Genomic DNA, 14,481 nt, shown 5'->3' on the forward strand with positions numbered 1-14,481 from the left:
AGTCATGCAAGTTAAGTTGAGAGAGGTGGATATGGCTAGATTTACTTAGGCACGCATCGGTAGCAACCTTCCACCCATTTCACCCTCATTTGCCCCCTTTTTCCTTTACTTTTTAATGTCGTTTTCTGTGACTGAGCATACACATACACGTTCAGACTCACAGAACACTCCCACACACGCCCTATGCTGCAACGCATGAACAAATATAGAAGATATGCAGTTATTTACATAAAAGCTTTATAAATATGTGCATAAGCTTGCCACTGTGTTGTGCGGATGTGAATGTGTGTGAGAGATGCATGGCTAGGAGGAGATGTAAAAGGAGGGTTAGGAGCAGTGGTGTGTTCATGTGTCCAACTAATCGCAAACTCAACTTGCTGACGCCACAAGTCGAGTTTTTAGCTTGATCCTTAAGCTGAGCCATCATCTGGGAAGGCATCATATTCAGCTTACTGCCATTCTGACAGAACATTTTCTTCTTCTTCTGCGAAAAGCCGTCAATTGCACTGGGAGAAATGTATGAGTATATAAATACATAAGTCACAAGAGAAAAGATAAGGGCTGAGAGCATTAAATAGTTTCAAAATCTACTTAAAATGTAGTTCTTTTTTTGATAAGTGAGATCACCAAAAATATACTTTGAATTCGATCCTGTAAATCCAATTTTCGGCAAAGACAACATCGATCTTAAAGTGAGAAAACATAGGACTTACCATGTGATTTCGCCCACAATTAAAAAAAACTATATTTTCTGGCCTAATTTCCTTATTTAATATATCAATTTTTCACTGTACTTCTTGACATTTTCCGCGATTGCCCTAACAACTGTACCAGACACCGTGTCTGCCACCTTTCAGCGTCTTCTTCTCGCCTCTGCAACGCCGCCCTTGTGGATTTTTCCTAACAATTGCAAGTCGCTAGTGGCAGCCTAGCAACCGAAAGCGCGAAAGCCCTGGCCGCAGTAATGAAAAGCAAAGTTGTGAAAAACGAGCAGGAAAAAGAAAATATGGTCGAGGGAGGAAAATAAAGCAATCATTGCACTTGTCCCGCGCAGCAGCAACAACTAACTGCAACAACAATATGGCCAAGGCTGCAGGTTTTTTCTCATTTTTTTATTCATTCCTGGTTGCTACGTTGCTTCAATTTAGCTTCGTTTTCACTGTGTTTGTGTGGCAGAGCATTTGTGTGTGTGTATGGGTTTAAGAGCTCGCCCACAATGGGCGTGGCAGTCATTTCCCGCAATTACGCCTACACACAAGCGACCTGAGTTGGGGGCCGATATATATATATATACCGATGTAGATGGATGCGGATTGTGGATGGAAAATGGGAATGGAAATGGAAATGGAGGAGTTGCTCCTGCGATAAGCCGTATTCGCAGCAGCTGCCAGCGTGATGTGGCAACTCTGGCTAACGGTCGTATACGTATCATGCCCACAAGTATGCAACACTTTTTGTGAGCCTCGTCGTCTGATGAATTGAGGGCGAAAATGGATGAAAATAAATGGGGAAATATGTTGGTTTGGGTCGGAGAATTTTACTATCGGGTAGGGGCGTTAAGTTATAGAATTTTTGACGTCGATAGACTCAATTAATTTGTATTTTACTAACTCCGTGACTAGGAAAGTAATAACTTATAAAACGTTATAAATAAATAGTTTTTTTATATCCTACATTCAAGTTCCATTTTATAACTCAAAACTTCTCAAGTTGAAATATTTTCCTTAAAAATATGTAAGAACTTTTGGCCCATTAAGATGGTCTTCTGAAATGCATAATAAATGCCTATAGCCCGTTTGAGCTGCAAGTTACTGAATGAAACGCAATTTCGTCATCGTCAATCGTAATGAGATGATTAAGTTTATTCGGAAATACTCGTTGCTATGTTAGTATGTGTAAGCCTTTAAGGACTTAACCCTTTACATTCACCTTTTGAAAGTCGAGGCTGATGCAGATTGCGTCTACGATTTGTATGTGTGTATATTTGTGGTTGCTGGATGATTTTGACTTTTTGTGCAACTGTACGTCCGTTTGTCTGTGTGGCTTTGGCATAAAATGTTTCAAGTGTCATTTATATTTCATTTTTACCCTTTTTTTATGCCGACTACGGCCACGCCCACCGCCCACAAGCAGTACCCAGACCACTGGACGTCTGTGCAAATTAAAATGTTTCCGTTGTCGTCGTTGTTGCAAATTCCCACACAGACAGAAACGAGCCATAGTTGGGCGAGATTGAATTTTATGGCCTGACGTCGGGCGCCGGAGTTTCTGCGAGTCCTGCGGATCGTGGCAGGATGTCAGGGTTGTCCGGATGCGGATTACACTAATTATGAAATGACATCGACAACGGCGTCGTTGATTTTAATGGTTTTCTGTTGTCAACTTAATTAACAAATTTTCTCGCCTTTCGCTTCGATTGCAGGAAGGATGCTGCTGATGTCACCGACGTTGCAGTAGCAACACTAGCAAAGCCAGACGAAGGAAAAACAAACCAACCCAACCACACCAACTCCTCGTTCCCCCACAACAAGCTATACACATGTTGCTGCCGCCACAACTAAGATGCTCAGCGCTGCCAATGCAACTGCAACAGCAACACATGGAGCAGCAGCAGCATCCGCGATTGCCGCAGCCGAGACTTATGTCATAACAAACAAACAGCAGCAACAGCAGCAGCAGCAGCAACAAGTCTTTGTTGTTGCAGCTAACAAAATGGTGATACCAGCAACGGGAGCAACAATCGCCGGTATACCAACAGCAACAACAACAGCAGCCGCCGAGTCAACAGCAACGCAGCAAAATCATCATCAGCAGCAGCAGCAACAGCAACAACAGCAGCAACATCAGCAACATGTGCTGTTCCAGCCGCACCTTCAGACAACAACAGCAACAGCAGTAACCAGCACACCTCAGCAACAGCAACCACCTCAGCCGCGGCAACATCCCAAGAAGCGAAAGTTCGATCCAGCCGAGCTGGACAAAACGGAGCAGCATCCCCAACAGCAGCAGCAACAACAACAACTGAGTCTGCAAAAGCAGCAGAAACCCGCCGATACTAATGGCAACAGCGATAACCTGGCCAACGGCAATCAGCTAAATCGCATGATCGTGAGTTGCGGTGCAGGCGCCAGCAACAACAGTAGCAATAGCAACAATAGCAGCGATATCAAACAGCAGCAACAGCAACGTATTATCATTGCATCCCCGCTGCAACATGCCAGCGGTAGTACTTACAAGCAACATGTTGCCAGCGGCAACAATAGTCACGCAGCCACAATCAATCATCAGCAACGCACACAAACGCCCACAACCGCCGTCTTGTACCAACAGCAGCAGCAACAGCAACAACGTTTTAGCTTTAATTCAAACAATCAGCAACATGTACAGGAACAACACCAGCAGCAGCAGCAGCAATCCCTGCTCGATCTCAGCGAGTGGAACAACACGCGTGTCCTAGCCAAAATCCACAATCACTATGCCCCAGGGATTATACGCCAAGTGCAGGAGGCGTCACCCGACTCAATACTCGTGGAATTCGATTCCACCGATTTGGGATTGCTTTTATATCCGGACGTGTTGCACCAGGGCCGCAACCATGTGATACTCGATGCTAGCCCGCCAATGGCGGATGTAAGTACACAGAACGAAATTTTCTTTTTGGGACGTCAAATATTGTAATGGAGTTTTTTTCTTTTTCGATTAGATTACTCTGGATGCCCGCGTGTGTGTGCGCCAGCGGGTGGAAGGTCGAGGCTCCGGCAGTTTCGTCTACGTGGAGGGCATCATTACGGATATCAACCAGGCCACGAAGCAATATAGCGTGCAACTTATTGGCGATGAGATGGTGAGTCCAATGAGCTCATATGACTTATTGAATCTCAAATTTTTATCTCTGATTTTAAATTATATTATAAATTTTTACAGGCTGCCACCAAGGTAGTGCGTCGCGCCGATCTGCGGCTCTTGCAGCCCCCGTGGTGGGATGAGCTCAACGAACTGACACCTTCGGGTGGAGCAAGTGTCCCCGCGCCCAGTGGTAAGCGAAAGGTGTCGGCTGGAGGATCAGGAGCTGGCGAAGCTATGGCTGTGCCCAGTGGCAATATCGTTTACCCCAAGGCGGCCACCGGAACGCCATTGACGTTTGTGGCCACCCGATACGATGGCAAGTTGCCCACCGCTCCACCAACGCCCACCCACCAGCAATCACAGCAGCATCTGGTGAAACAAGAAGAGTATTATAGGACGACGGCCACCTCGCCGTTCCAGACGCGACCCTCATTCGCTGGTCCTTCCCACGGAGCGGAGCAAGTGGCCCAGGCGGCACAGTCGCATCCCCAGCAGACTAACGGCCTGCCGGACATCGTGATCTCTCAGGGCAGCAATGGGCAGCACCTCAAGATGCAGCAACAGCAGCAGTCATCGCGGGTCTACGACGACTATGACTCGGACGACGAACTGAAAAGGGTCGGCATTGGATACTCGCCAGCGGCCGGCGATCTGGACACGGAGAAGATGAGCGCCTGCAGCAAGCGCAGCAGCATGCAAAGCCGCGGCAGCACGTCCAGTCTTCTCGACCAGAGGCTCACACCACGATCTCATCCAGCAACACCAAGGTGAGAAGAACTACCTACTACTAGGAAAATATAAAATTTTTTGTTGCAAACTATTTAACCATTGGGTGTATATAAGATAATTTTTGTTACTTTTATATATAACTTTCCCATATCCTTTACCGCTTGCTAATGCTAGTGCCATCCACAGATCTCAAGCCACCACGCCGCACCGCTTCAAGAAGGGAGACATCGTGGAGTCGGAGTCCGGCGTGCGTAAGAAGTACAACGGGAAGCAGTGGCGTCGCCTGTGCATGCTCTGCACCAAGGAATCTCAGCGGCGCGGCTACTGCTCGCGGCACCTCAACCAAAAGGGCAACAACAGCGCCCTGCCCTCGTCCACGGGTCCGGGTCGTTTGCTTAGGTATGTTTATATCTCCGGCTTTCCTGCTATAAAATCAATTTATGTAATCTTTTTAATAGTCCTTTTAAAAGTAAAAGTTTAAAAGGCTAGATTTGATTTATATAAATTGTTGGAACTTTTATAAAAAACGTCATGTTATTTAAGAAACATAAATGAAAAAAAATTAATTTAATGCCAATTAATAAGAACAAATTCGATATTTGTTTATTTATTTGTTAAGGTTGGACTTAACATCTTTATTTAAATGAAATTTATGAAACCGTACAGTGTATTATTATTTTAACATATTATAAATAGGTTTTCTAAAAAAACTTTCATCGTAATTATAAAAAAATGTTTATCTAGTTTTGGTTATCGTTTTCAGACGGGTAAGAAGGCCCTTAAAATACAAAAAATTGATCACATTTAGCTACATACATATATAATTTATTTTGGGTTTTAAATGTAATGATAATGTTATGTTTTTCTTATGCATTGGATACATTTTCAATTAACCTGTGAATTCACCTTGTATCTCATTTATTAGTGACAGCCGATCGAGCAGCAAGACGCAGATCGATGAGGACACCTCACGCGACTCGGAGACGTCGCCCAACTATCGGGTAAAAGGTCGCTACGATCAGGAGGAGACCGATGCGGCCGTCATGCTGGGTAAGTCTTAACGTTGTAGCACCACCACTCACACCTCTTGACTCTTTACGATCCGACAGAGGGCATCATAAAAGAATTTAAGATTCCGTTTTGGAACTTGGGCTCAAACAATTTATTCATAGTTTACAGCAATCATTTCAAGGCTGGCCTTTTCACTACCTCCTGCCGTCCCTTTCCAACGTTGTGCCAGCGCCGGCTTAACCGTTAATCTATCACGGTTCACGCAATTAGTGAGACAAGGCCAAAAGATATTCTTCACGGCGCTTCTGGAAAAATTTCTTTGATTTTGCTTTTGAGGGCAGGAGAACTTTTGTGCACCCTACGCAGTGCAGTAAACCTCTTTTCTCCAAACCCCTTTTACAGAGGTCCCCCACATTAAAGTATTCCTTTGGAATGCAGAAGACACGAAGGTCTTTCATTCAGGGCAGAACCAAATTTCTTGGGCACTGGAAAAAGTGTTCGTTAAGAGACCATAAAAAGCAGGTCTAAAATAAAAGGCTTGTTAAGCTCCTTTAAAACATTAAATTCGGTCCAATAAAGAGGTTTTTCTTGAGCGATGCATAAAGATTTTATGATTGAAAATAAATATTTTTATTCTTTAGGCTTGTGTCTTGAAACTACCTGAAATTACAATCAATATTAAATAAATGCCAGGCATTAAAATAAGCTAAAAAAGAACCTTTAGAGGTTTAAGAAAAACAAAAGGTTTTTTAGCTTTTTATCTATAATTTTGTACAACTTTATCAGATTATTAGTCGATTTCAGAGTTTTCTGTTCCTAATTAATATGTATCCTTTATTTTTTTATGTAAATTTGTTTAATGCTTTCATTGGCATTCTAAGGAATATAAATATGGATGACGCAGACTTCTGAACAGTTGTTAATTTTAGATCGTTTAGGTAGATGCCCTACCCAATTTCTAAAAAAGGTTAGCGCACTTGGTCCAGTCGTGACAACCGAGACCTTTCTTCATCTCTTGTTTTCTGGTTCGATGCATTTCCAATTCACCATAAAATGCATATCATAAAGTTTTATTGTGGCAGCGCCGTAGTTCTTTCTTTTTCCCTCTACCTCATCGACCCCTGTCCATTTTTCACACACCTCAACAAAGGTCGCTTGTCCGTCCGCCTGTCCGCCGCTTTTCATGAAAGGTGTCGCTGCTGCGGCGCAAAGGTTGTGTCCGATTCCAATTTCGATCCCGAAAACGAATCAAGGGTTCCATTGTCCGCAGGCTAGAGCGAGAGATCAACCCTCCCTTTCTCCCACTCCCACCCGCTGGCCACTTGAGAGTGTGACCGCAGCTTGATTTACACGCCAGACGCTGCGACTGCGCAGCAGCAGCGACGAAGGGAGATGCTTAGACAGTGGCGTACGCAGGATTTTGTAAAAGGGGTTTTGTATTAATTGAAAGAAATTTTATGTCCGTCTTGGTTTTATAAACATCTCGAAGCGAGTAAATATTTTTAGGATCCCTTTAAAGCTTAAACTATTAAAATAATGCTTTAAGTTTTCGTAGTATCCATAAAATGGCTAAAGTTCTGAGACAGATTTTTTTTGGGACTTCTTCAGACCCTTCCCACATTTTCAATCCCCCTTATCCCCGGCTCTGTGAATACGCATTCCTAAGCACCTGCAAAAGGTATACGAAGTCGCGATCGCTGCAGCAGAGCCACTTGAGACGAAACAAAGCGAGGGCAGCGCCGTCGACGTCGACAGAGGCTGCGTGCGAAGCGCAACAGATTCTTTTCTTTTATTCAGCTCTTTTTCTTGTTATTTGCCCTGTGCCTTTGATTCGTTTTTACCTAAACAAAAAATGCACTTGAGAGCGGCCAGGCACGCACACACCCATACATGTTCAAACGAAACTCATCTACACGGCAGGTAAACAAACATGGCGAGCGCAAGAAAGAGAGAAAGAGAGCTTAGAAGAGAGTACAAGAGAGAGAACGGCGCTCGATTTATGCTGCTGACGTCGCTGCCGCTGCCCTTGGAAAGAACATCGCTGAAGAATCGGCGATTGCCGCATTTATGCTGAAAAGTGGGAACTGTCAAGAGCACAAGAAAATATATAAGTGAAGAACGTTGAAAAAGCAAAGCGATGCGAATGCAGCGGACAAAGCGAATGTGACAACACACACTACACGACGGCAGAAAAGTGTATTTAAAGCAGCCACTGGCGAAGTGCACAGATTTTCGTGGAAATGCTCCAGAGGAGCGGCGAAAGGACGTCATGAATGCGTTCCAGGACTTTGAGCTGGGGGCCAAACTCTATCTACAGTGCTTATGTAATGCCAAAAAAAAATTAGATCGAAAATGAACAGAAAAAGGATTATACATTTAACAAAAACAGAGTTTAACGTGTTATATGTTTTCTATATTTTATTCCAGTATCGCTGAGCAGCTCTCGATCTGCCACGCCCTCGTACACCTCACCTGTGAACCATGCTGGAGCCTCTCCTCTAAATGCCATTGCCCATTCGCCGGTTAATGTGTCCGCCAGTCACAGGCAGAACTTTTTCACGCCCATCGCCAACCAGTCGCAGCAGCAACAGCAACAACAACAGCAGCAACCTGTGGTCGTACCGCTCGACTCCAAGTGGAAAACAACACCCAGTCCGGTGCTCTACAATGCCAGCAACAGCAATAACAATAACAATGGCTGGGAGGCGAGCAGCAGCAGCAACAACAACAACAGCAACAATACTCATGTTGCAGCTACGGCAGCAACATCATCTGTTGGAACTCAACCACTGCCGCCGCAAACTACGCCCGTTTCGCTCGTGATGCATGCCCCACCGCCGCAGCACCACCAACTGCAGCAGCAGCATCAGCACCACCAACCACCTCCGCCGCCACCTGCCAGTTTGCCAGCACCATCAGCACCACCCACCAGCAATAACAACAACAACAGCGTGGGTCATGCCACCAGCGTTATACGCATTTCCAGCAGTCAACAGCAACATCAGCAGCAACAACAACAACAACAACATCCTCATGTCGTGGTCTCCGGCGGTCAAACTTTTCATCCTGTGATTGTAGACGCCACCCAGCTGACGCAGGTGCCCCTGCCGCCCACAACGGTTTCATTTCATCCGCCCAACACGCCCACTCCAACATCAGCAACAGTGGCGTCCTTGGGCCAGGAAAAGATGTTGCAAAAAAATGGTAAGTTAAGCGAAGTAAAACTTTCTGATCATTTAGATCGGTCATATTAAGATATAGCGTATACTTGAAGCAACATAAATTTATATGTTAAACTAAAGCACAACATTAGTGGTACCACTATATTGTCCAGTACTTACTATTAATCCCATTCATTACACTCTTCTTCCTCTATTTACAGGCTACAATGCACCCTGGTTCAAGTTGCTGCCGCATATGACACCGATGAGCAAGGCACCGCCAGCTCCGGCCACTCCGACCTTGACCACATCGGCCAGCAGCTACAACATGGTAATGTTGCAACAGCAGCAACAGCAACTGCAACAACAGCAACAACAACAACAATCGCCGCCGCAGATGCCGCTTAATCACAACAACAATCATTTGATTGTGCCCGCTCCTCTGTGCTCGCCGGGAAAACCACTCAATTGCTCTATGAACGATGCCAAGGCGGCGGCAGCAGCAGCGGCCGCGGTTGCCAGCCACAGACAACAGCAACAGCAGCAGGAGGAGCCGGACGATCAGTTGGACGATGATGTATTTGAGTCTACGACGCCCGGGATCAGCACCAATAGCAAAAAACAAACGGCGGCCACGCGAGTGCCCACCCATAACAGCAACATACGCAAGCTGGAGGAGTGCCATGATGCAAGCGATGGTGCAGCTGGTGCACCAACCACTTCAGCTGCCAAGCGGAGGAGTCAATCTTTGAGCGCTCTGCAACAACAACAACAACAACAGCAGCAGCAGCAACAAACGTCTGGTGCGGCAGGAGCCACAGCTGGGCAGCCGGCGAACAAGAAGATCCGTAGACCAATGAACGCTTTCATGATCTTTTCAAAGAAGCACCGCAAAATGGTACACAAGAATCATCCGAATCAGGACAACCGTACAGTTAGCAAGATCCTAGGCGAGTGGTGGTATGCTCTGAAGCCAGAACAGAAATCACAATACCATGAGCTGGCCAGTTCCGTGAAGGATGCGCATTTCAAGCTGCATCCAGAATGGAAATGGTGCTCAAAGGATCGCCGCAAGTCGTCCACTTCTACAGCCACACCAGGTGGAAAGTCTGGCGGTGCAGCCGGGACGGGTGACGCCAAGCAGCGCCTTGTTTCTGTGGATGGCTCCGATTCCCAGGAACACGACATGTGCCCTTCAACGCCAGGAGGCAGTGGCAGCTGTGGTGGGCAGGGCTTATCCTCGGATCTGCAGGGCGACATTATACCGCTGACGATCGACAATTATAATAGCACTTGTGATGAGGCCCCAACTACCATTTCTATGAAGACCAGCGGCAATGGCAAGCTGATGAAGAACGAACTGCCATCCGACGAGGACGAGCAAATGCTAGTTGTGGAGGATGAGCCGCCACAACAGCCCGTCAAGAAGCTAGACCTGCACTGCCGTGAGCGGGTAAATGACTCGGACATGGACGACGCACCCTTTGACTATCGCAAACAGCAGCCAGAGGTGAATCAGGTAAGTCAATGACTTTTTACTTAGCAACTGAATTTAACATATCTTTTTATAACATTTGTAGCGTTCGTCGGAGGAGCACAGTGCATCCAGTGCCAATGGCCAGGCCATGAACGTACCGCCGCTCAGCGGAGGAGAACGTGAGATCACACTGAAACCGAAGGCTATCAAGGCCCATCCCGTGCTGGAGAGCAATATGCTGCCATACACCCAGATGTCTATATACACGCAGTACACTAGTCCCAAGAATCCAATCGGTGTAACACCATTCCAACCCACAGGCGAGCAAACCCCCGCTTATATACATCATGACATTCCATGCTAATCAAAGGATTCCCTAAAATATTGTTCCACAGGCGGCGCCTTTAAGTCGATGCCCATTAGCCCCAAGAGCAGCGGTAGCAAGCCGGAGGACGCTGCCAACCTGCAGCCACATATCAAGCAGGAAGACATCAAACAAGAGCCGCCATCGCCGTACAAACTGAACGGTGGTTCAGGTTCTGCTGCCGGAGTAGGAGTAGCTAGTGCTCCGCCACCCAACAGCGGTAGCGTCGGTGCCATCTTTCACCTTTAATGTGCCAACAGCAACGGCTTTGAGTCAGAAGCAGTTCCACTACCCCATGCACCATCCCCATCGCAGTCCAACGGATTTGAGAGGTGAGTCAAATGAGCCTTGGAAAAAGATTAATGGATTTGAGAAGATAAGATTGAGTCTCCAACATCCTGTAAAAGAATTTTTACAAAATGTACTATTTTATTATTTATTATCGTATTTTGTATATATTGTTTTGTATTTATTAATTTTAACTTTTTTTAGTTGTAAGCTAGAACGGCATTATTTCTACTATGGTTTTATTTTCGTATCGTTTTTTACTTAAAATTTATGTCCTTGAACAACCAAATTGGAGAAAAACTAAATTGGAACCTCCCCAGCACTTGCATCGATCGCCTCACGCCCAATTCCAACTATTCATTTGACATTCGCAAGCTCATCCGCAAAGAGTTTCCCATGAAAGCTTTCTGCATAACATAACATCTCTCTCTCTCTCTCTGTTTCTTTCACTTTCTCCTTATCTCACACACAATTAAAACACACCTCACTATTGATTATTTCCATCACCTCACCCATACAAAACTCAATCAATTGATCGTTTAAGAAGAGGCACAAGGGGCAGATAATACTAAGGGGGCCAAGTTGGGAGAAAATAATGAAAAGGAGAATCCAAACTTGGATGATCAAGAGGCAGATGAAGATGAGGATGAGGATGAAGACGAGGAGGATGATGACGAAGATGATGAGGATGACGAGCAGTTCATGCAGGAGCTGGCCAGTGTAAATGCCAGCGCTGGTTTCGATGACCTTACGCCGTGTGCAATGCCCAAGGCTGTTATAACTCCCACCCCAACTCCACCTCCAGTGGCAACTATTGTGACACCCATCAAACGCAAACAGTTCACCATAGTTAGATCCTTGACGCCGCTGCAACCCTCAAACTCACCGCACCAGCAGTTGAAGCATCTGCATCAGCGACGTGGGGAGACTCCACCGACGGTTATCACCCGTGTGCCCACGCCCACCATCAATCACTTCACCATCATTCGAACGCAACCACATCCACATTCCCATCCTCATAACACACCGCCACCGTTGTTTTTCAAGCAAAAGGTTCAGGGTTCACCAGTGATTGCCACGGTCACATCCACATCATCAGCATCATCTTCATCAAACCAAGGCAGTAGCGAAGCCCCTAATAAATTTTCCAATTTTCCAATACAACACCAACCGACAACCACAACAACACAATGTAATACTAACAACAACAATGCCACGCCAATCATACGAAAATTGCTGACCATACAAGAAGGAGGTGAACTCGGTGGCAGTCACAAGGGCACAGGACGAGCAGCGATCCTTTATGACGCCTTGGTCCTGGACACTTTGCACGGTCAGGATGAAGATGACGAGGATGGTGAAGGGAATGGCGAAAGACAGGAAGATCCAAAGGTGTTAGGTGGCAAAGAGCAAGTTGCCACATCCCAACCTGCAACCATGCTACTGATCACCGATGTCAACGCGTACAACCAGCAACATGTGGCTGGAACTGCAACAACTCCCGTGTCCGGAGCAGCAACCCTTCGGCCAGTGTCCTTCATAAGTATTAATGCTTGTAATAAGATCACATTGCCAGCCAATGCCCGCATCCTGACAGCGGCACCGGCAACAGCAACGACACCTGGGGCAGCAGTTACCACTCAGCCAGGAGCAACTCTTACTGTTCTAACAAAAGCAGCGACCACAAATCATAGTAGTAGTAATGCCAACGAACTAACCATCACAGCAGCATCAGCTGCTCCTGTGGCCAGCTGTGGCTCCAGCATTGTCATGATTAACTCAACCACAACACCCTCCTCATCCACCAATTCCACTTCTTGTTCTGCAGCTGCCCACCAGGCGTGTGTGCCATCATCGCCGGCAGGCATGGGTTTAGGACATCCAGCCAGCATTGCCACGCCACCGGCATCGGCACCCGCTCAGATCATGGGAGGTGGACCAGCGCCAGGTCAGAAAGTGTTCTTCGCCATGACCAATCCAGTAAGTTACACGAAAATACACTTTTAGTACATTTCAATAAGATTGTTATAGGCTTTACAGTACCCTTTGCTGCCGCGCTCCCAGCAAGCGGACCACCTGCAGCTGGACGCCTTTGCGCCAGGAAGTTACATTTTTAAGAATCACAATGGTCTATCTTCGCTGCCACCGCCCGTTAGTGCACAGCCCACGATGATGCTGCATGGATATACGCCCAGCCATAGTGCCGAACCGCCGGCTAGTTCGCCCTCGTACAAATCAATGCCCTCTACCCCAAAATCGGCCTCATATCTTATGAGTGCACCACCAGAACGATGTATGGAGGGTAGAATGGGTGGTTGTGCATCAGCAGCAGCAAGTGGAGGGGATGACTGTGACATGGACGCCGATGGTCAGCAGTTTATATTGGCCCCTACGCCTGCCCAATTGGGACGAGCTCCACTGCAGCGGCGCAAGAATCTATGTGAGTGTTTTTCTTGATAATTAACACGGAAAAAGACTTATTCTATTTCTTTGACCTTGCAGCTCAAAGCAAGTCAGAGAATAATGTGTCCTTTGGAGCTAATCTGGGAGCCAGCAACGGGCAGCACATCAGCCGTAAGCTGCATTCTCCCACAATGATGGATTCCTCATCGCCGATCATTGGCCATGTGAACAGCAGTAGTCTGAGCTCGGCACTGCCTACGCCCACGTCCTCAACAACGACGCCAAATAGCGATGAGCAACTCCCTCTGACACCGACCACGAGCAGCAGCAATAGTAATATCAATCAGCAGCCCAAGTCACCGATGAAGGCAGCTCCAGGATCAGCAGCCCTCAAAAAGAAGAACGATGAGATGAACAAGTAAGACCATTAAGTAGTCCCCAAAGATAACTCTATTTAACTTTGTTGCAACCACAGCAGCGTGCTCAAGCAGGTGGACTTTGAGAAGAAGTACAAGGCTCTGCCGCAGTTCCAGCCGGAGGATTGCCACTCGCCTAGTGCCATTGCTGTGCCCTCTTCGCCGCGCGTCTACGGCACAAATTACCGGAAGAAAAACACGGCTCCGCCGCCAGTTCAGAAACTATGTAAGTATTGAATTCAGCAGTACTTGCAACATGAACCAAAATATCATATTTTATAAATTTTTTAGTGAGCGAGGACGATTCCATCGACGAACCAGCATCGGCTCCGCCCACGACCACCCAGCGATTCTTTGGTCCAGATTTCACCAATGAGCTGAAGGGTAAGCTTAGTTTAAATATTTTTGTTTAAAGTAATTTCCTGTAAAGTTTGAGTCTGTTAAATGTAAAATTTGATCTAAAAACTACAAAAGGCTTGAAATTTAAATTAAGAGGACAACGTTTTAGTGGACTTTGACTTTATACCTTTACCTTTATTTTCAAATGCCTAATGAAGACGAACGCCTTGCAGAACTGGAAAGCTCTGACCCAACGGGCCGCTCGCCCAGGACGCCAAAGACACCGCTGCAAAGTGCTCGCTCTGATGCCAGTGAGAAGGGTCACCGCAAGGTGCTTGAGACGCGTCGCCATCTGGTTATGCAACTATTTGCCGAGCACGGTAACTTTCCCACTGCCCAGGCCACCATAGCCTTTCAAGTAAGTTAGCCATAGGATTTTCTGTCTCC

The 14,481-nt window shown here is 46.5% G+C and overlaps 1 protein-coding gene across 1 annotated transcript in view; it reads left to right on the forward strand.

Annotated features, from left to right (window-relative positions):
• Positions 1-14,481, forward strand: part of LOC108117097 (putative transcription factor capicua) — a 46,000-nt gene that overhangs the window by 28,761 nt on the left and 2,758 nt on the right. Inside the window, 16 exon segments of the mRNA XM_017229306.2 lie at positions 2,423-3,630; positions 3,704-3,844; positions 3,925-4,613; positions 4,762-4,974; positions 5,501-5,625; positions 8,014-8,790; positions 8,969-10,266; positions 10,328-10,544; positions 10,620-10,831; positions 10,833-10,920; positions 12,705-12,856; positions 12,908-13,316; positions 13,379-13,697; positions 13,755-13,921; positions 13,987-14,079; positions 14,268-14,452. Coding sequence (XP_017084795.2) covers positions 2,563-3,630; positions 3,704-3,844; positions 3,925-4,613; positions 4,762-4,974; positions 5,501-5,625; positions 8,014-8,790; positions 8,969-10,266; positions 10,328-10,544; positions 10,620-10,831; positions 10,833-10,920; positions 12,705-12,856; positions 12,908-13,316; positions 13,379-13,697; positions 13,755-13,921; positions 13,987-14,079; positions 14,268-14,452 — 6,153 coding nt within the window. The 5' untranslated portion in view covers positions 2,423-2,562.

This window comes from Drosophila eugracilis, unplaced genomic scaffold (genome assembly GCF_018153835.1).
Source record: "Drosophila eugracilis isolate 14026-0451.02 unplaced genomic scaffold, ASM1815383v1 contig_440, whole genome shotgun sequence".
NCBI classification, from domain to species: Eukaryota; Metazoa; Arthropoda; class Insecta; order Diptera; family Drosophilidae; genus Drosophila; species Drosophila eugracilis.